The sequence below is a fragment of the Echinops telfairi genome, unplaced genomic scaffold (genome assembly GCF_000313985.2).
Source record: "Echinops telfairi isolate 266 unplaced genomic scaffold, ASM31398v2 ScPeMD7_7469;HRSCAF=8507_1, whole genome shotgun sequence".
Lineage (NCBI taxonomy): Eukaryota > Metazoa > Chordata > Mammalia > Afrosoricida > Tenrecidae > Echinops > Echinops telfairi.
In genome coordinates, this window is record NW_022111373.1 from 141,688,530 (window position 1) to 141,711,750 (window position 23,221).

Here is a 23,221-nt window from a genome sequence, read left to right on the forward strand (position 1 = left end):
CAAGCTAACCTCAACTTGAAAGTGTTAACTCAACTCTGGTCTATCATTTACTGTTGCTCTCTCTGTCCTCTGCTGATTAAAGGAGTCTGCTCCACAGAGTGACTCAGGGACCATGTCTTGTGCATGCTAAGGACAGAGCATGACATTGGTCACTGCCTAGGGTCAAAAGGGAACAAGAACTGGACTTGAATGAGTCCCGGGAATGGGACCAGTGACTGCCTCACTGGTACTGCCTCAGATAAATGGTAGCTCACGGCACAGTTGTTCCCTTACTGCCCTATATTTTTTATTTGAAGATTTGGAATTGGACCCAGACTCAAATGTACTGCCATCAAGTCACTTCAGACCTGTGGTGACTCTAAAGAGCAGGGCAGAACTGTCCTGTGGGTTTCTGAGACTGTAACTTTATGAGAGTAGAAAGCTGGAGTTGGGCAGATAGACTTAAATCATCTGGTGAGTCACTTGTGATCTCTGTGGTCAACTTAATTAGTATTACTAAGCAGGGTTGTTAATCTATACAAAGAGATTTTCATGGTGCAACGGGTTTGGCCTGTTGCTATCCAGAACATTCAGATCTGCCATGAGATGCCTTGGAGAGAAGGCCTGGAGATGACCATCGGAAAGATCCCGCCATGGAGCATCGTCTGTGGGGTGGTACTCTGAGATGCATGGGGCTGTCGTGAATTGGACTCAACAGCAACTGTTGGTTGTGCTGCTGTCATCATTATTTTTGCTTTTACTGTACTTGGTTCGCAGGGTGACACAACAGTAAAGCACTCAGAACCTCACTGAAAAGTGAGTGCTCAAACCCACCCACAAGTGCCTCAGTAGAGAGGCCTGCAAGATAAAGACATGTACATATGCAAATATATTTATATGAGGATGGGGAAATAGATCTATGAGCCTATATTTATAGGTTTAGTATTAAGGTAGCAGAAGGACATTGGGCCTCCACTCAAGTACTCCCTCAATGCAAGAATACTTTCTTCTACTAAATTGGCATTCTATGATGCTCACCTTCCCAACACAACTGCTGAAGAAAAAGCAGGTGAATAAGCAAATGTGGTGAAGAAAGCTGATGGTGCCCGGCTGTCAAAGGGTATAGCATCTGGGGTCTTAAAGGCTTGAAGGTAAACAAGCAGCCATCAAGCTCAGAAGCAACAAAGCCCACATGGAAGAAGCACTTCAGCCTATGCAACCACGAGGTGTCGAAGGGATCAGGTATAAGGCATCATCAGAACAAAATATCTTAGCATAACGAATGATGGGGGGAGTGCGGAGTGGAGACCCAAAGCCCATTAGTAGGCCACTGGAGATCCCTTTGCAGAGGAGTCTCGGGGAGGAGATGAGCCAGTCAGGGTGCGATGTAACAACGATGAAAAATACAACTTTCCTCTAGTTCCTAAATGCTTCCTCCCCACTCCCACTACCATGACTCAAATTCGACCTTGCAAGTCTGGCTAGACCAGAGGAGGTACACTGGTACAGATAGGAACTGAAAATACAGGGAATCCAGGACGGATGAGCCCTACAGGACCAGCGGTGTGAGTGGCGAAACAGGGAGGGTAGAGGGAGAGTGAGTAGGAAAGAGGGAACCAATTACAAGGAACTATATGTGACCTCCTCCCTGGGGGACGGACAACAGAAAAGTGGGTGAAGGGAGACGTCGGACAGGGCAAGATATGACAAAATAATAATTTATAAACTATCAAGGGCTCATGAGGGAGGGGGGAGCGGGGAGGGAGGGGAAAAATGAGGACCTAATGCCGGGGGTTTAAGTGGAGAGAAAATGTTTTGAGAATGATGAGGGCAATGAATGTACAAATGTGCTTTACACAATTGATGTGTGTATGGATTGTGATAAGAGTTGTATAAGCTCCTAATAAAATGATTTTTTTTTAAATGAAGAGAGGCCTGGTGATCTGCTACAAAAGCTCCCATCTTTGAGAACACGAGTGAACAGTTCTATTCCACACACATGGGCTACCATGTCTTGGAATGAACTTGGTAGCAACTACCACCAACAATCAAAGGGGAATAATCACAGAGGTAGCTGTAAACTTTATAGCTCCAAGAAGTCATGAACATCTTCTCTTTGCCCATATATACGTCATAGACCAAACCCAACCCAAACCCATTAATCCGATTCCTACTCAAAGCATCTCTATAGGACAGGATGGTGACCCATAGGTTTCCAAGGCCATCAATCATGATGGGAGCAAGGCAACTTGCTGTTTCACCCATGAAGCAGCTGGTGGGTTCAAACCACCAAATTCATGGGTAATAGCTCATTGCTTAACATATTGTGTCACTAGAGTATCTCATATGTCACTTAAGGACTTATGAAATCATTGCACATGGAGCTTCTGTCTGGGCTGAAATATAGGAGAGTAAAGCTCTATGTGCACTATCCATTAAATGGGCCGTTCATGAAAAGAGTACCCAGTGCTTTTCAAAGTTACCTGCTCTGCAGGAGCTTCAGAACAATCGTTGTCCAAAATGTGGTTTCTCAGTTGAGACTTAGATACACACCTAGAATGCCTGTATTTATGAAATGCTACAACTCTGAGCAAGCAAAAAAGCAGACGAACAAACTCATGGCCAGCATGTTAATGTTGACTCTGTAGGACAGGACAGAACTGCTCCTGTGAGTTTCCAAGACTGTACCTATGTCCTCGAGGAGGAAGCCCCATCTTTCTCCTAAGGAACAACGGATGCTTTCAAACTGCCGAGCTTGCAGTTAGCAGCCCAGTGCATAACCGTGATGCGAAGCAGGCCCCTTCTGATACAAGCAAGCCATTAAAAGTACTCAGAGTCAGCCTCCGGGATTCTCACCCAACCTTTGCCCATGACCAATTCTTTAAATACTAATATTTTGATATTCACGTCCCTGAAAAAGATTGATTAAAGTCCCTGACATCAGCCATGAGCTAAGGGAGACCCTGGTTCTTCCGACTTATGAGAGTGCTTCTTGAATTTTCAGAAGCCACTTTATATTAAAGGAACTCTGGTGCTGTGATGGGTTACTCTGTGGGCTGTGAATCAAGATTGGCAATTCAAGCTCAACAGCCACTCACTGGGAGGAAGGTGAGGCTCTCTACTCCCATAAAGATTGACAGCTTCTGAGACCCACAGGGAAACTTCTGTCCTGCCCGGCAGGGTTGCCATTAGTTGGAATCATTTCCATGGCAGGGAGTTATGGGCCCCTTATATTAAGGGTCATGGCGTAAATGAACTTGCCCCACAGTTGTGAAAATACTGGATTAAATGTCTGCTATCGATGATAAAATCGGCAGTTAAACATTAGTGCTTTACAACATCACATCTTTTTTGATGCAAGAGAGAGCAAGTGCATTTATTTGGTTGAATCTGTATGTTGCTTCAAGTGTCCATTCTGCCAAGAGCTCTGATCCTGATAAAACGTGTCTCTGGTTTGCTAGAATGGATTGGCTCAGGAGTAAAATAGCCCATAAAAGTCACCTGTCTCTGATGTAGCAACAATGAAAAATACAACTTTCCTCTAGTTCCTAAATGCTTCCTCCGCCCCCCACTATCATGATCTGAATTCTACCTTGCAAGCCTGGCTAGGCCAGAGGATGTACACTGGAACAGCTAGGAACTGGAAACACAGGGAATCCAGGGTGGATGATCCCTTCAGGACCAGTGGTGTGAGTGGTGATACTGGGAGGGTAGAGGGAGAGTGGGTTGGAAAGAGGGAACCGATTGCAAGGAACTATATGTGACCTCCTCCCTGGGGGACGGACAACAGAAAAGTGGGTGAAGGGAGACATCGGATAGGGCAAGATATGACAAAATAATAATTTATAAATTATCAAGGGCTCATGAGGGAGGGAGGAGCAGGAAGGGAGGGGAAAAAAGGAGGACCTGATGCCAGGGACTTAAGTGGAGAGCAAATGTTTTGAGAATGATGAGGGCAATGAATGTACAAATGTGCTTTACACAATTGATGTATGTATGGATTGTGATTAGAGTCGTATGAGCCCCTAATAAAACCATTAAAAAAAAGTCACCTGTCACTTAAAGAATTATCCTTGGAATTCCTTTACATCACTCACAGCTTTGCTGGACACTCATTTATACCAGAACTCCCTTTTCCCCTATAAATGTATTCAGAAGCTACCTCTAAGGTACAGATTAAAGGTCTAAAAGCCACTTGCTGTTATGAGACTGATGAGCTATTCAGAGTAGCTGCTTGATCGGAGTAAAAGATCTTGTGAAATAGATGTAGAGAATCCTTCGCAAATTGATTTCTGTCTGTAATTAGTGGCTAGACTTCTCCCCAGTCACTGACATGAAGAAGCCTCCTGGAGGAAATGTTAGATCATAGAATTAAAGAGTTGTGTGCATGTAAAAGTGCTTTGTTGATTTGCATACTTCATATTTATTGTTGCTGTTTGATGCCATCGAGTCAGTTCCAACTCGCAGTGAGCCTTTGTACAACAGAACAGACCACTCCGTCCTGAGCCACCCTCACATTTGGTTCTGTGTCTGAGCCCATTGATTCAGCCACTGTGTCAATCCATCTTGTCCAGGGTGCTCTTCTTTTTCACTGTCCCTCTATTTTACCAAGCATGATGTCCCTCTCCAAGGACTGGTCTCTCCTGAGAACACATCCAGAGCACATGAGATGAAGTCTCGCCATCCGTGACTCACAGGAGCACTACGGCTGTACTTTTTCCAAGACAGATTTGGCTGTTCGTTTGGTAGACAAATATCCCTTTCAATATTCCTCACCAGCACCGTAATTCAAATGTATTCATATTCAAATAAAATGTTGCCTACATAGAGCCATTGTGCACAATGTCTTGTACCAGAATAACCTTACCTATCCGATGATTTCATTATTTGTAAAGTGAGGGTTTCAGGAATGTATCAAATGATTGGCCAAGTGGTATAATTTTCAAATAACTTCATTTAAGCCTTAGTAGCCAACCCAAAGAAATGATTCATATGGAATATCTAGAAGAATATATAGCTTTCTTTGACCATTCTTGTATGCTAAGGGGGCGTGGGGAATAAATTGGGTAGCTTTCCTTATGAAGTCTATGTGACAGGAGTTGGGATTGTGTTCTAAAGTAAATAAACGTGCAGTTATTTTTAGGAATAAGAATAATAGGTTGCATGATGAATTTCCGGTTTGGAAATTACTTTGCACATTGTCCCTTTGCAAATGTTAATGGGCCCCAAAATGAATGTGCATCAAACAGATTGAAGCTGATAAGCTGTATCAACCTGGGATTCTCCTTCACAGTAAGAAATAATAGGAAATGCCAGGGGCTCATGGCCACCGAATGTGCCTTGAGGTCATACAGTAGTCCTCTTCTATGGTTGCTTCCTGTCCACTCAGTGCCTTACACCTCTATATTCTCTTTTTTACAGTTCAGCGGAAGAGCAGTTTCACTGGCAATCGCAAGGTAAAGTAGATCTTCCTGATGAGCATTTCTACCTGTGTCTCTCTTTGTAATTCCCTTGTGAGAAAGAGATTTGTCAGAGCAAGTCTGACTACCCCATGAAAGTAAAATGTAAATGAAGTCCTGATAATAGTTCATGATTTCATGGGAGTTAAATTCTCTCAGTTCCTTATAGTTTTTTTATCTGCCCAGGTACTTACACTTAGCTGTCCTGGACATTCAAGTTGGTTGCCCAAGGGTGGCAATGTGAAATCTAATGGGGACTAATGACCTTGCTACCTTTGTGTAAGATGCTGTTGATCATGGGTGTCAATCTGAAAGCATTCGTTTGAACATGGGGGGCGGTAAGTTTGTTCACTACTTGGAAATATTTTATTTCAGATGGCCAGAAAGACATCGAAGATGAACTTACAACAGGGCTTGAACTGGTGGACTCCTGCATTAGATCCCTGCAGGAATCAGGAATACTGGACCCACAAGATTATTCTACAAGTGAAAGTAAGTCAACTGCAATGACCTTAAAGGTTGTGAAAACATGTATGGAGCAAGTCATTATTTGTCTAAACGTAAGGAACTTCATAAACAATGTCTAGTTGGGCTTTTGCGTTCTTTTTCTGCTCCTTTAATCCATGTTACTTTATTCCTTCGACCCCCTTCCTGTGTTACCAAGTCCCAACTCACAGAAGACCATAAACTCTCTTCGGTGGTGAATTATTTCTAACATGCTGCTTTCCTTATCAGCACATAGACTGATATGTTGTCTGAAGTCGACATGTATTTGTTTAACCATCACTATAATGACTCTACAATGTGCTCAACAGTTGGCTTATATGTTACATGACTCTTTTAAACAATATGGCTTTTATAGAACAAAAAAGCAAAATAAGCATGTAATATAGAAAGTGCTAAATGTTTTCTATGCAATTATGCCTTCCATTTATATACTTTGCCTTCCTGCATTGCTGTATTGTTCCAACGGGATAACTAAGGGCGTCTTTATCTCCACCTAATTATAGATTTTTCAGCCAGAGTGGGTGAAGCTTAGAAATGAAACGTACTAGGAGTTGAAATGAGCCCCTTTTGAATAAATCATAAAATCCTCTTCACCTATTTTAATAAAGCCCCACAAAAGGCTAAAAATTAAATCATTAAAACCTGCATTACCTTGGTAATTTCTACATCAAAGATCAGTGAAGCATTCTATTCCTTAATTTAAAAAAAATAAAATTTCCTCAAATCCCCACAAAGGTTTGCTATAGAAAAGGGAGATATAAGAATAAGATAGCATACTGATCTTGAAAACCATTTAATTTACATATTAGCTCATTTTCTCAGTAATCTTCGCAATACCCCTTCTCTAAGGATGGCATCGCCATAAAAGTCCCGATTTATTCAAGCCCGTCTGTGTGTGCTCTCGATTGCATTAGCCTTTTTCTCTACATTTTCTATGTTAAACTCTATGGTTGTCAGCTTTTCTTAAGAGGCAATAAATAGGTTATTTTTTTCTAGTAGGTATAATTGCAGTTGGAATGATTTTTAATGAATCGTCGACACACACCTGCCCATTCTGTAAGGAGTGAGGCAGGCGGGGTTGGAGGCAGGGGGTCTTGTACGGGTGGGGGAGGTGGCGGAGGGGTGTCTCCTTGTACATATCGTAACTGAGAAATGAGAATCTGATTATGAGTTCAGAAGGGGGCATAGCCTTCAGCAGATGTAAAGGGCAGACGCCCGAAATGACAAAAGGGAAGGGAGAGGCTCATCTAAAGAGAGAGAGAGCGTGGAAGAGCACAGCGTGAACAGAAAGGAGAGTGTCATAAAAATCTAAGGAACGGCTGACTACTTGGTGTTCCAAAGCTACATGTCTGGGGAAAAGCGACAGCACAGCAAAGGTAGGCGCAGAGCACACAGGACCCTCAATTCCTTGAGCAATAAAGGAAAGTAGCAATGAGATTTCAAAGTTTACCTGTAAGATTGAGAACTGATTTGTTAAAACTGGATCTATCTGCAGGCAGCAGCGAATGGAAAACATTATCCATGTAATGGTGGTTGGAGAGCAAATTGCTCCCATCTGTTTAGTAGCAACATCTGCCAGCCTGTACCAACACACAGAGAGCTGCATCTTTGGACAAGCCCATGTCAGGGATCTACTCCCTGGGAATAAAACATCAGTTATTAAAAATGAATGTATTTGCATTTGCACATGTGCTTTCCAACACGCAGAAGTTCACTTAGGAGAATGCTTGTTGCGGGTCAGCATGGTACTGGTAGGGAGTGGCGCTGGTTATGGTTTCTCCAAAGGGCAATTCTAATCTGGTCTGTAGAGCTGTGATCAGTTGGAATCAACTTGATGGTACACAATAACACACTAGCTGTGTAGGACAGGTGTTTGCAACAGACCATTCGAGAAGTAAATGTCAATGACAGAAACAAGGCACATGAGTCCATGAGTGTGCAGAAACACATGGAGAAACACTCCTAAGCTTGTTCCTCAAGAGGTGGTGGAAGACCCAAGGATAGCAGTGGCCCATGCACTTGGAGGTGGTTGCAAGACGAGGAAGAAGAAGCCAAAGAAGAGGCTCACTAGCCTCAGTCCTCCCAGACACCACCCTGAGCAAGTGCATGAGTGTAAAACAACATTGCACATACAAGAAAGAAGATCCCAGGGTAAATCAGGAAGAACCAGCCCAGGGTTGGACAGGCACAATAGATGCCGATCAATGCATAAGCAGTGGCCACTTTCCTATGAAAGGGGAAAGTGCACATAGCTGTTCATTTGGGAGTATTTAAAGAGATCTGCTTGAGCTCATTGTTGCAGCCACTGTGTCAGCCCATCTTGTTCAGGGCTCACGCATAGGAATCACTGGGAGGATGACACGGGACCAGGCAGTGCATATGGTCTCTATGGATCATCACTGACTCAGTGGCACCTAGCAGTAAGTTCGCGGCAAGGGAGTGTGGAACCTTCATTGAAACTGGACATAAAACAATGTAAATCAGAAATTACAAAATTATACAAAAATGTGAATATACAAAGACACATTCACATTAAGATGTGTGTATGTGTATATTAATTTGTATGTATATGCACACATATACATCCGTGTGTGTGTGTGTGTGTGTGTGTGTGTGTATGTGTGTATGGTTTCTGATACTGTCAGTCTTATAGAAACTGACTTCCAGGTTGTTTTCTGGAGGAACAACCATGGGGTTTGAACCACCAATCTTTTGGTTAACAGCTGACCGCTGTAGCATCAGGGCTTCAACACACACACACACACACACACACACACTGTTTGTTTGGTTTACTGTAAGTGATAGTGCGCTTCTTTCTTGAGAAATAAAACTGCCTTTTCTTGTTGGGAACCTCTGCTGCGCACCAGAAAATGAGCAAGACTTTTCATGATCCCCACTTTTGCTTCCAGTTGTCTGTGGACAGCAGTCTACTTGTCCGAAAGTCCCATGGTACGGTGGTTAAACACCCCAGTTGGAGTTTTCAGAATATATTTGTTAACAGTTGAATTTTTATTTATCAGAAATATCTGCTTAGGCACCAAATTCTCTTTTTGGAGAACCCCAAGGCTTTTAGAGCAGTACGCTTTTTGTAAACTTCCGGATGCTTAGCCTGGTTTAAGGACGGGAAAAGGAAACAACACAACACAAACCACAGGCAATGAAGCCGCGCACAAAACATTTTCTTCCCAGGATTCTGAGCTGCGGTCGGACACAGAATATGGACAGTTTTAAAGAAGCAGTTGTTATTAACTTTGTCAATGAAGTAATTGGATTAAATTTTAGAAAATAAATAGAAAATATTGATTCAATAACTGTCATTTGGGGTATCAATTATTGCTTATTTTAAGTGGTTGGGGGATCAAAAAAAAGATAGCTCAATTGCACTATAAATTTTTAATAGTTCGGGTGCAGGAGGGAAATAAATTCCAGTGTTGAATTGGAGAGAATTTAATCAAGGTGCTGTTTACCGGGGGGTGGCATCCAGGTGTTTGTTTAGCAGGGATTCCGTGCTATGTTTTGAGTTAGGATGAAGAGAGAAGCTTGCACGCTGGACCACCAGGTCCCATTTGGCTTTAACTATTTACTATTTAGGGTACCCTGGTAGTATAGTGGGCTACATGTTGGGTTGCTAATCATAAGTTCAGCAGTTTGAAACCACTGGTCACAGCATGGGAGAAAGATGAGATGTGGATGCTGTTGTTAGTTGCCTTGAGTCTGTTGACTCGTAGCAACGTGTGCACAACAGAAGAGAACACCACCCAATCCTGCGCCGTCCTCACCGTTGTTCTGATGTTTGAGGCCCTTGTTGCAGCCGCTCTGTCAGTCCATCCCATCAAACAAAGCCACCTTTTTCTCACTGCCCCTCCACTTTATCAAGTGTGCTGTCTTCCAGGGACGTGTCTCTCCTGACAACGTGTCCAAAGTACATGAGATGAAGCCTTGCCATCTTGGTCTCTCAGGAGCTTTCTGGTTGTGCGTCATCTAAGACAGATGTGTTTGTTCTTTTGTCAGTCCCTAGTATTTTCCCTAATCTTTCCCACTACCGTAATTCCAAAGCACCAATTCACCTTTGGTCTTCCTTACTTGGTGCCACGTGCGTACAAGGTGATGCATACAAAACACCATAACTTGGGTCAGTCACACAGCAGTCCTCCAAGTAACGCCCTTACTTTCTACTCCGGGAAAGATGTACAGTAGGAAACTCAGGGACATTACTATTCTGTCCTGTAGGGTCTCTATGAGTTGTAATTGGCTCAATGGCAGGGCATGTGATTTACTGTCTGTTCTAGGGAATTAGCCCACTGATTGAATAAACAGAAAAGCCCAGGAACTGGCAGAACCTACAGGGCTTACCCTATTTAGAGTAAGGGAGCCACTGCAGGTCAATATAGAGAGCTTATGTATATGCATGAAGTGCGTGACTAGGGATTATTGCTCTAGGGAGTAGAAGGTCAGGCTAAAGCTGGCCCCTTTGCTTTCCCAAACCAAACTCGTGTTCATTCTCTGCCCTTCCCATCTGTCAGCTACCTCACAGGGGCCTCCTGTGCCCTTGGATTCCTTAGCCATTTGGAGCCTCAGGAAGGATTCCTTAGCTGTTTGGCCAGTTGGAGGCACAGGGAGCAAATCAAGGGATGGACTTGGATTTGGAGAGTCCTGGAGCCTCTCTTTGTTCTTCAGCCCTAACGATGGTGATGGCTCTGTTGCTCCTCCCAGAAACCTTCACCATTCAGTATAAAACCCCAACCTCAGTGCCGTCAAATTGATCCTACCTCCTGGTAACTGGATAAGATAGTAGAATTGGCCCTTTGGATTTCCTACTCTGTAGACCTTTCTGGAAGCACACTGCATCATCCTTCTCCCCCAGAGAAGATGGTGGGCTTGAACTGCTGACTGAGTATGTAGCCTATAACCCTCTATGCCACCAGGGTTCCAATGTGTGTACAACTCAAACGAAACTGTCATTGAGTAGATGCTAGGAACCCCCTGAGGAAGGGTAGAATTGCCCCTGTGGGTTTCTGAGGCGATAACTCTTCATGGAGTAGAAAGCCCCACCTTTCTTCCGTGGAATTGCTAGGCATTTTGAACTGCTGACCTTGCAGTCAGCAGCCCACTGTACCACTGTCCCAATCCAAACTCATTGCCATTGAGTAAGGTTGGACTTATGGTGACCCATGAGTTACAAAAGCTAACTTGCTCCTTTGGGATTTTCTTGGTATTAATCTTCCTGAAAGTGGATCAACAGGGGCGATCTTACATGGGAATCAGGGAAGTTTGATAAACTGCTTGTGCCAGGCAGGGACATCACAAAACCACCTTGTAACCCCTAAAATTGCAACCAACCCCTAAGAGCATACGACTAAATCTCTTGTGTTTTAAAGTCTGTTCTTTTTGTTTCTGAGATTCGATGAAAATGAAATTTGAATCGCAGTAAATCTGTCTTCTTGACCCTACAGCCAAGATTTACTATGCCTGCCACTGGTGTTTATTGTGCCTCACAATTCTCAGTGTTCGCCAAGGCTTTACTATTTCACAAAAAGGGCTCTCCTCACCAGTATGTAAAGCATGTGGGCAGGCTTTGCTGTCCCTGCCCTCATCATTACTGCCGCTGTGGAATCTCCATCCAGACCAATCCGTGTGGCCAAGTCACTGGGAGAATTGCTCAGGACATTGCTGTTGCTTTTCTTGGGGCCATGGGGTCATCTACTGCTCACAAAATGCCCAACTTGGGTCCAACAGCCATGGACCAAGTGCCATATTTAATTTCCCTGTCCTTGGAGATGTATACTCAAATGTAATAGCTATAATTCTTCTCTTATGTTAGCCAATAATTAGCATATATATTTTTTTTGCCAAAATGAGGAAGGTGCTCAATAAGATGAGTTGACATGGTGGCTGCAACAATGTACCTTAGCACAGGAACAATTGTGAGGTCGGCACATAATGGAGCGGGGTTTCATTCTGTTGTGCATAGGGTTGCTATGGGTTGGAATCAACTTAATGGCACCTAACGACAACAACAATATATATTGTAAGTGAAATTCAGACATAGAATTGATACCTGGGAGAAAACACGATGTACATGTGTCACTGGAAATTACTGATTTGTTTCAGTATTATCATTATTATTACATGTGTACACATTTCAAAATTAGATGTTTCTTTTAGTAGTCTATTCTCAAAGCAAAATTGTGTACAATGTAGTAGAAACTTGAGGAATACACTAAGAATAAATTTTTAGAACCTACTATGTTCTTCAGGTTAAGGCAAAGAAAAGCAGGTTATCTCTCATCTGCTGAGATTTCTTATCAGAATATGTTCAGAAGATCACTGATCAGTCATGTAGATCACCATTATGAGTCTATGGAATCTAAACTGAATAACAATATGTAGTTGGATAGAGATGAATATATTTATTTCCTTTTGATGTATTGTCTACCGGTTTCCATTAATTACTCCTAATAGATGTCTTTATAGATGGAGAGACAATATTTGAGAGGTCAGTTTATCAAAATGGGATAAAATGTAATTCTCTATATTCTTAGACAATGACACCATAGTAATAAGTGCATGAGGCATCCTTGTGAAGTGAACATTTTCATAAATCCTGAAAAGTGTAAAAATCAAGAAAGATTTGCATGTGGGTTGTATCCTGTTCCCATACTTACTCCAAGTGTATGCTGAGCAAATCATCCCAGAAGTTGGACTATATGAAGAAGAACGAGTCATCAGGACTGGAGAAGGTTCAACAGCAACCTGTCATATGCAAGATAACACACCTGTGCTTTCTGAAAGGACAGAAGATGTGGCACGCTTCCTGATGAAGATCGAAGACCACAGCCTTCAAGGTAGATTGTACCTCCTTGTAAAGAAAGCCCAAACACGCACAAGTAGACCAATAGCCCTCATCATGGCAAATGGAGAAAGATGGATGTTCTTACAGATTTGGTTTACTCAGTCCATAATCAATGTCCATGGAATCAGCAGTCAAGACATCAAATGGCATATTTCATTGGACAAATATCTGCTGCAAGTGACCTCTTAAAAATGCTCCAAAGTAAATACATCACTTTGCGGAGTAAGGTGTGCTTGGCTCTAGCTGTAGTATTTTAAATTGCCTGATGCTCATGCAGAAGCTAGAAAATGAATAAGAAATGCCAGAGAAAAATTGATACCATGAAATATTCGATGTTGACAAAGAATATTAAAGATACTGTAGTCTTCCAGAAATGGCCCTGCTGGCATAGAAAGGTCAGCAGTTCGAAACCACCAGCTGCTCTGTAAAAGAAAGATGAGACTTTCTACTGTCATAAAGAGTTAGTCTCAGAAACCTATAGGGGAAGTTCTACTTTGGCATAAGTCGGAATCAACTCAGTGACAGTGCGTTAGTGTGGGTGGATGGGTGGGGGTGGTTGGAGTCTACCTGAAGAACAAACAAACCTATCTTAGAAAAAATATAGCCAGAATGTTCCCTAAAAAAGAAGATGGTGACATTTGGGTCCCAAGTGCTTAGCACATGTTATCAGGTGGGACCAATCTCTGGATAAGACATGGTGCTTGATAAAGCAGAGGAGGGTTCACATAAGAGAGGGAGATCCTCAAGGAGACAGACTGACACAGTGGCTGCGACAGTGGGCTCAAGCTCAGTACAGACTGTGAGGAGGACAGAACCAGGCAGTGTTTGGCTCTGTTGTGTAGACGTTGCTATGACTTGGAACCAGCTCAGTGCCACCTAAGAGCAACAGGGCACTGACTAGAGTCCTACTCCCCCAGCAGGAGAGTAGTCTAAGTGAACCAGGGGAGGTTTTTAAGTATAAGTGCATATTAATCAACTGGCTGGAAATAAGAGAGCCATATTCAAGGATGGAAGGTGTTTTTGTCGTTGTTTTCCATGAAGATGGGAACAAGGGTCTGAAAGAGATCAGACGGAGGACGAGGTAGGTAGGGGCAGAACGTAGGCCTGCTTCTTGGGGGTTCAGAAAACCCTGGCGCAAGTGTTATCACTTCTACCAGTGGCTGGGGAGATGCCATGCTTTTTCCTGGAAATGCCTCCATTTGAGTAATTGAGCCCATGCATGCGTTGCTCATTCCATGCAGAATCATTGTATCGTGTGTGGTTTGGTCTAGAAATTTGAAGTAGACAAGCCATCTCTTTTCCAGAAAAGCATCGTCACATCCAGGTGTGAAGTTGTCCAATGTTCTGCATGTCCATTTGGTGCCCTTTCAAAATGTGTATCCCTTCTGTCCCCTTGGGGTAAAGAACCCCGTGGGAAGTCAGCCAGGGCAGAAACAGACGGTATGAGTGAAACCCTGCAGAAAAGTCCTTTGGCACACTGCAAGTAATGATATCCTCAAGGAAGCTATAATTATGTGCCCTTCCAGATCAGATCTCAACCTGTTTTTCAGCTCAAAGTTTCAGCTTCCTTTTCTGGGATTTAGCAGTATCAAGTAGATGTTTAAGAAGCTTGTCATACCTTATCCATAGAGGTGTACCTTCTCAGCAGCAAATCTAAGAATCGATGGAGTAGGCAAGGAACGAAGTACAAAAGTCACCTTATGCAGTCCTAAACAAGAAGGGTCCCTGTTGGTGTAATGGATGCATACTGGGCTGCTGAATGCCAGATGAGCAGTTCAAACCCACCTGCCGCTGTCTAAACCTATAAAGATGAAGCTTTCTACTCCTGTAAAAAGTCACATTCTCAGAAGCCCACAGGGGCAGTTCTACCCTTGTCCTACAGGGTCTCAATGAGTTGGAATTGACTCAATGACGGTGAATAAACAACAGCAAAGAATACATTTCTCTATTATTTTTATTTTACACTTCTTTAAAAGCCCAACTGTGTCTTCCGGATTCCTGTGATCCATCACAGAGTGAACGCATATTTACAGATACTTGAATCTCGCGTGTGTACATTTAGAATTTAGGTTACACCCTTATCATTTTCATTTTAGCAAAGCAACAACGACAACAACCACCTTTTCGTGACCTGGATCCATTGTCACATGGGCTTCATTCTAATCCCTGTTGTATATCATTTCCACCCTTCATTTCCCTGGTTCTTACTGACTGTTTTCTGTAAAGGATATTGCTTTCCCTTTGATGTGACTGTAAGTGGAAATTTCCATTGGAAGCATAATTGGATTTTAAAGTTATCAAGCCCCCGGAGGGCCCAAGATACAAACACTGAGGATCAAGTGAAACCCAGCACATGTGAAGCCCAGTTCAGAGCAGACATGGGTCTAAAGACATGGAGCTGCAGAGAGGCCACTGTCCTTGTACCGGCAGCTAAGGACCTTATACCGAGTATTTGTGACTGTGTGGTCTGTCCACAAATATCTTGGGGAATATCCAGTAAAGCTCCTTTAAAGGAACTCTATAAGTTCCTCATGTAGAGGATGAGAAAACAAGCCTTGGCAGTGTAGTGTTTATGAGTTGGACTGGTAACAGCAAGGTTGGCAGTTCAAAACTCCAAGCCGCTCTGCGGGAGAAAGCTAAGGCTTTCTATTGCAGTGAGGAGTTACAGTTTCAGCATCTCACAGGGGCAGTTCTGTCCTGTCTTGTATGGTTGTTGTGAGTTGGAAATTCACAGGGGAAGTTCTACCTGTCCTGTAAGGGTCGCTATGAGTAGGCATCAACTGGATGCCAATGGGTTTGGTTTGGGATTTTTGACCCCTATCAAGAGTTACAGTCTTGGAAACTTACCGAGGCAATTCTATCCTGTCCTATATGGTCACCTCAAGTCAGAATCTACTGGATAGCAGTGAGTCTGAGTTCTTTGACAAGGCTGCAACAATGGGCTCACACCTAAGAACAGTTGTGAGGACGGTGCGGGAGTAGGCGGCGTTTGGTTCTGTTGTGCACTGGGTCGCTGTGCATTGGAACTGACTTGACTGGATCGACCAACAACACCACACGATACCAGCTCCCCTGGAGCCGATCCTGGCACCGGGGGTGGTTCCTGGGGTATCAGAGTAAAGCTGTGCTCCCTCGCATTCTCAGTGCTTGGTTCCTTGTAAGTAGATCACTGGAACCTTTGCTTCCCAGTGAACCTCTGGGTAGATACAAACCTCCATGGGCAGCCTCGCATATGAAAACCTGGCACCTCCCAAACAGTGTGCTGATGGACAGAACCCTACCTGTAGTGGCCCCATGTGTTCCCAGGCCTTTCTTTCAAGGTATCCCAGACACCTACTGTGGTAGTTGAGCACTTACCTACTTGCACCTCCCAGGGACTCTGTATTTCAAGTAAGTTTCTAAACTGAAAAGCCCATAATGAAGAAACAACCTGTCTAAATGAAGCTTATTAGTAGTGCAAGTCGTGATATTTCAGTTTGCCTCCTATGCCTGTGAATGTTGGACATTGAATAAGAAAGACCGAAGAAGAAGCCATGCACTTGAACTGTGGTGCTGGCAAAGGACATTGACATTGCCATGGACTGCAGAAAGACAAGCAAGGCTATCTTGGAAGAAGTACATTTTTAAATGTTCTGTAGAGGCAAAAGTGGCAAAGCTTCGTCTCACATCCTTTAGACATGTTGTCAGGAGAGACCAGCCCCTGAGAAGGACATCATGCTGGGTCAAGTAAAGGGGCCGCAAAAGAGAGGAAGGCTCTCAACAAGACGGGTTGACACGGTGGCTGCAACAATGGCCTCAGGCATAGGGACGGTTGTGAGGGTGGCACCGGAACCAGCACATTTCTTTCTGTTGTGCATTGGGTTGGTATGGGTTGGGACCCACTTGATGGCCCCTAACGGCAACAACAACAACAATGAGTATAATGGAGACACAAGACAGTCAGTAGTTGTTCTGTAGCATCGATGTGTCCTTCGATACAACTAGAAGCCATTAAGCATAATTAAAATCAATCTAATAATTTGCAAATCCTTTTTTAAGTTTAAAGTTAGGGCTTCATATTATATAGTTTTTATTTCAAAATATACACACATACACTTTTATTTATCTCAAGACCTTTTCAATGGATTTGTAAATTTTTTAAATGATCCTTTTGTACATCATAGTCATCCTTTATTTCCCCCCGATTTTTACTTAATATTTTATGTAAAATATGTCTCTCTCTCTGCCATTTATTTGGTGATTCTTTGAATTTGCTCTCATTAAACAAACCAAAAAATCTCTCTGTCAAAGTTTTCACAACTGGACCAGTAGGTAAGATTGTAGTAAGTGGAGAAAAGATCAAAGGTGTCCCGGATTTCATCTTGCTTGGATGATCCACAATTGATGCTCATGGAAGCAGCAGTAAAGAGATGAGAGGACACATTGCATTGGGTCCATCTGCTGCACAGACCTCTTTAGCATACTGAAAAGCAAGGATGTTATTTTAAGGACTAAGGTACACCTGACCCAAGCCAAGGCATTTTCAATTGTCTCATATGCATACAGAAGTCGGACATTGAAGGAGGAAAACTGAAGAAGAATCAACGCATTTGAGCTATGGTATTGGTGCAGAATATTAAAGTTACCACCTACTGCCAAAAGAATCAACAAATCTGCCTTGGAAGAAGTACCAGAAAGGTCCTTAGAAATATTCTGGTGGAAGATGCCAGAATATTCTCTAGACACAAGGATGGCCAGACTTCTTCTCACACACTTCGGGCATGTTGTGAGGAGACACCAGACCCTGGGAAAGAACAGCATGCTTTGTAAAGTAGAAGACCAAAACCAGACTCACTACATCGACTCCGGGCTGACTCGTAGTGACCTCCCTGGGTGTTTCTAAGACTAACTGTTCTCAGGCGTGGGAAGCCCAGTCTTTCTTTTACAGAGCTGTTGGCAATTTTGAACTGCCAACCTTTGGGCCCACATCCCAATGCATAGGTAGTACACCACCAGGGCTGCTTGTAAAGTAGAAAGGTAGTGAAAAAGAAGCCCCTTGACACGATGGATTGCCATAGTGACTGCATCATCGGGCTCAACCATTAGACCCATTGCTAGGTGCTGCAGGAACAGATGGTGTTTCCTTCCATTGTTTGGACATGGGGCCATTGGTGTTGATATGGTGTGCGTGCTGCCGAGTGGATTCTACCACATAACAAACCCTACAGGGAGAGGAGAGGTGCCCTCTTAGATTTTCGAAGTTGTAATCTTTACAGAAGGAGCCCTGGAGGCAGAGTGGATTGTGCTGGGCTGCTAACTGCAAGTTCAGTGGTTTGAAACCACCTGCAAGTTCAGTGGTTTGAAACCACAGGAGAAAGATGAAGCTTTCTACTCCCATAAAGAGTGACAGTCTTGGAAACCCACAGGGGCAGTTCAGCCCTGTCTGCTCGGGTCGCTCGGTGTTGGCATCAACTCAATGGCGGTGAGTCATCTTTACAGAAGTTGATCGCTGGGTCTTTTTGTCAGCACTGAACCACCGTTAGTCTTTTGGTTGCCAGCTTAGTGCCTCGCCATTGCCCCAACAGGCTCTTCATCAGGTTCGGCAGAGAAGAAAGCCTTCAGAATCCCCTCTGCTAGAAAAGGTTTCATCTCTCCCTGGCTCACAGGGGTGAGTTGTTATGAGCAGCCTTAGGCTCCAGGCAGAAGATGCTCTTGATTCAGGAAGTCCAGCCTGGTCCAAGTGGGCCCCATGACTACTCAAACTGCTGTCCCAGAGGTGCGCAGACCAGAGCAAGGCTTCTACTTTCCAGCACCAAGGACAATATGATCCATTACTACTCATGGGTGAATTTCCGCTGCATCAATCCATCTCACTAAAGGCAGCATTGAATTTCCCTTGATGGGATTTCCCTGCCCTGTCTCCTCCCTGCCTGTTGGCCGACCTGCACAAATTCCTGCACATCCTTACTCTGGCTGACACATTCCACTTCAGGACTGCCGCAGGAAAGCGCTAGAAATACTTCTCTATTGATTGTCATCAAGTCGAGTCCAACTCAGTGCCCCCAAAGGCAGAGAAGAACTACACCCTAGGGTTTCCAAAGCTGTAAATCTTTATGGGAGCAGACAGCCTCATCTTTCAGCCAGGGAGTGACTGGTGGATTTGAACAACTGGCCTCAAGGTTAGCAGCCCAAATTTCAAACCACTGCATGACCAGATATATTTAAGCAGGAGTTGTAGAAGGTCAAAAGTTCCAGGGGGCAAATATAATAAGTATGCGATTTAAAGCCCCAATGTATAAATCTGTCTGAAAGCTTGATTAAATTTGAATCTTCTACCTCAATGCATAGCAAAAAAAACCCTAACTAAAATCACTGCTAGCAATTTGATTCAGACTCATCACAACTCTACAGGACCACGTAGAACTGCCTTATGGGTTTCCAAGGCTCTAAACTCCTTTTGAGAATAGAAAACCTCATCTTTCCCCTGCAGAGGGGCTGGCAGTTTTGAACTGCTGACTTTGTGCTTAGCAGTCCAACTGGTCACCCATAAGCAACCTCAATACATACTAGTGTCAATATAGCTAAGCCAGAGTTCCTGCTGCTGTTGTTAAGTGCCATCTAGTTAACTCCAACCCAGGGCGACCCTTATGCACAACTGCATGGTCCTACGCCATCTGCGCCATTGTTCCAGAGTTAGTCATATGTAAACTTTGCTTCCCTTATGAACTAATTAAGAAGGGCCCTAGCATTTCCATCTTTTTCCATAATTGCATATGCCCTTACTCTCTAAAACTGGAACGATTCCATGGCTCTGACTTGAAACCCCATCCGCAGAAGAAAAGTCATTGTCAGAGGTGCTCAATGCATTGACTCTTGTCTTGACTGTTTTGCCCTTGCTTGGTGAGATGTCAGGGTTGTAATATCATCATGCTCATGGCTGCAATTACCTTTGTCAGAGTGCATGGAGGTCTCTGTGCTGGAGAAGGACGCCCACAGTAATGAGATTGAGATTCTCGGTTTGTTTTGGCCGAGGATTGATCAAACACACAACGGACTCTTTAAATGATGAACAGATTTGATTATTCTATGATGTACATTTTGGGAGCAGATAAATCATATCTGTAATTGACATTATTTTGAAGGGAATTGCCACACACAGCTTCTGCCTTGAGAGCGATGATAGGGTTCTGGAGGTCATTGCATGAGTCTACTCAAAATATTGTGCAATCCTTGCCAACTACATAAGAAAGTTCATCTGAGCAAGTACACACAGTGTCCCCCAAAGGCAATTAATTAGGACTTGCAACCATCTTGCTAGATAAGCTCTATTAACTATTGACATGAGAGTGAAGATTGTATTTTGTTTTGTTGTGTGGACGTTTTCTCCCTGGTCTAAGTCCTTTTGTGACTGCTGCAACCTTTATTGCCCTTGAAGCCCACTGTCACTGGATGTGGTTGGCACAAGCCATTATGTCTGGATCTAAGGTGGGTTTTCTAGAGAAACAAGACCAGTGGGATATGTACATAGAGCAGGAGAGGGAGAGAGGTGGATGGACAGATGGATAACAGAGAGAGAGCTAGTCAGAGAGAGCAAGCAGGCAGCGATTTTTATTTTTTAACAATGCAATTTTTTAATGGCATTTTGAGGACTAGTGTGTGCCTGACCCAAGCCATCCTTTTGGAAAGCAGAAAAACACATAAGGAAGACAATAGATGAATTAATGCTTTAGACTTTTGGTGAAGAATATTGGAGAAGAATATTGAATATACCATGTACTGACAGGAAAATAAACCAATCTCTCTTGGAGAAGTCCAGGCCAACATGATGGGAAAGGGCGGATGATAAGACATTGTCTCACTTACTTTGGACATGTTATCAGGAAGCACCAGTCCCTGGAGACGGGCATCAAGCTCAATAAATTAGAAGGTCAGCAAACCAGTGGAAGCCCCTTGGGGGGATGGACTGGCACAGTGGCGGCAGCAGTGACTGTGAGGGGACACACAGTGAGGCGGCTTCCCAGTCTATTGTGCAGCAGGTTCCCGTGAGCAGGAACTTGACTGCACCCTGACAGCAATGGCGAGGGAGAGACAGGGCAAGAGGGGCGAGGAAGCTGGGAAGCCGGGAGGGAGGGAGGCAGGGAGAGGGAGTGAGCGAGAGAATTGATTGAGAGTGAATTAGGCTGGCTTGTCTAAAGAAGTAAAGCCAGTGACATTCATATATGTATAAGAAAGAGGTTCATGCAAGGAGTCATTCTCCATCAAAAAGGCATCCTAGCCCAATCCAACCCAAGCCCATGGCTCTGATGCCAACCAGAGCCCTCTTCCACCTCATAGAAGTGTGCAGTGGGATGCAGGGTGAGTACAGACTGGTGCGTGCAGGGTCCGGTGGATCTCAGGTCAGTGCTAACAGCTCCCAGGGTCAGGTGGCCCTCAGAGTCTCAGTGTGGAGGAAAGCAAAGGAGCAAGAGAAGGAGAGGTGGGGTCCCCAGTGTCTCTCTTATAAAAAGACCACAAGTCCTAGAAGGCATCATCAGGGTGTAACCTGATTGGCAGGTTGGTCTCCACCCCTCCACTCATGCAACTTGACATAAACTCACACTGCCACAGAGACAGAGGGAGAGATTTCCTTCAAGGAAATGGCTCACACAATAGTGGGGACCGGCAAGTCCCAATCCATAGGTCAGGCAGCAGGCTGGGCGAACTCTAGCAGCCCGCTGGATTGTGGCTGGAGACTTCTGCAGATTTAAGTCCTATGATCTGCAGGTCAGGTGACAAGACTACAGGGTCAGGAGAGAGTGATCTTTGACAAAACAACCCAGCATACACAGGAGAGAGACCACACCTCTCGGGAGCCTCCCCTTGCCACTAATTGGCTCCTCACATCAGCTCACATTGCAGACCAGTCTGGTACGCAAAACCCCTGAGAATCATAGCCCAGCGAAGGGGATGCAAAACAATATCACTCCAAACAGGAGAGACTGTCCCAAAAGAAACTGCCCAGGAAAGGGTCAATGGGGAGTCACTCATTTTCCAGTAGCATGGTGACCACTAGTCTCCAAGGACCTTTGCTCTCCACTGTCACTCTCTCTCCCCCATTACATCGTGCCCATCAGTAAGCACCAGGGAAAAGCCCATAGCTATAATCCCCCTCACCCACCTCCTCCTCTGGGTCATCCCCGTTCTCTCCTGTCCCCAGCAGAGAGCCCTGCACTTGCCTTCCAAACACTCTTCGATGGTCCCAGGGTGCCAACCTCCAGAGCTTCCGTGACCAGCTCTGGTCTCTCCAAGCCTGGCAGCTTTCATCATTGCGACAGGGCCACATGTTCTTGGCCTTGAATTACAATGAAATTCTGAAAGCATTTCTCCTCTGAGGCATTAGATGGCTGATGATTGGGCAGTGATCACCATCGGCACAGATTAAATGGTTTTCTGCAGCATATTGGCAACTTCTCCATCTGTTATATATTGTTTTCTTGGGACTCAATTTTCTAAATTAAAATTTAAAAGGATTACAATTATACTTTTGTTATGCCCTTCATGATTAAGTTGGGTAAAATTGATGTGTTGTTTGGTTTTTTTAAAATTTTCTGGCTAGAGTCCCTAACTCCCACCCCAGAAACAGTATAAGTTCCAAAATGCCAAGTCATATTTTGTGTCAATTAATTGGTTTATTACTCAATACTTAATGATGGAAATGTAACTTTGTTCTGTTTAGAAAGGCTAACAGAGAATCCATGAGACAGAGGCAGCTTTAAATGACACGTTTTATGTGACTTACTGCTATCTAAAAGAAACTTAGTACGAGAAAAAAGGAGAGACCGTACAATGCTATGCAAAATGATCCAAACCATGTCAGATCTGGGTCTCGTTTAAAATAGGAAGCCATATGCCAGTCACACAAAAAAGAAAAGAAAAGGAAATGAGGAATTTGAAACCCGTACCCTGGTTAGAAATGATTTTAAAAACTCACTGCCATAGAATCAATCAATGCTGACTCATAGCAGCCCCAGAGGACGGTGTAGAACTGCCCCTGTGAGTGTCTAACACTAACTCTTTATGGAACAAGAAAGCCCCATCTTTCTCCTGAAAAGCAGATAGTGGTTTCAAACTACTGGCCTTGTGATTAACACCCAACATGTAACCACTGCACCACCAAGGCTCCATTACCAATGATGCTGTTGTCTACAAGAGCTAGAGAAGAGGATCCTAAACCCCAAACCCACAGCCATGGAGTTGATTACAACTTACAGTGACACTATATCGAGTTTCCAAGGTTGTGTATCTTTATAGGGACAAATAGCCTCATATGTCTCCAGTCTAGCAGCTCATGGATTTGAACCACCAACCTTGTGGTTAGGCGTTTGAGTTAGTTAATTGTGCCAACCTGGCCGATAATCACATGTGGGGCTAATTGAAAGGCGGAGGGATAAATGGGTGGTGAGCC

General features: G+C 43.9%; 1 protein-coding gene across 1 annotated transcript in view; it reads left to right on the forward strand.

Moving 5' to 3' along the window:
- Positions 1-23,221, forward strand: part of CTNND2 (catenin delta 2) — an 840,020-nt gene that overhangs the window by 352,640 nt on the left and 464,159 nt on the right. Inside the window, exons 3-4 of the mRNA XM_045285280.1 lie at positions 5,401-5,435; positions 5,814-5,930. Of these exons, the coding sequence (XP_045141215.1) occupies positions 5,401-5,435; positions 5,814-5,930 (152 nt within the window). The remainder of the gene's footprint in view (positions 1-5,400; positions 5,436-5,813; positions 5,931-23,221) is intronic.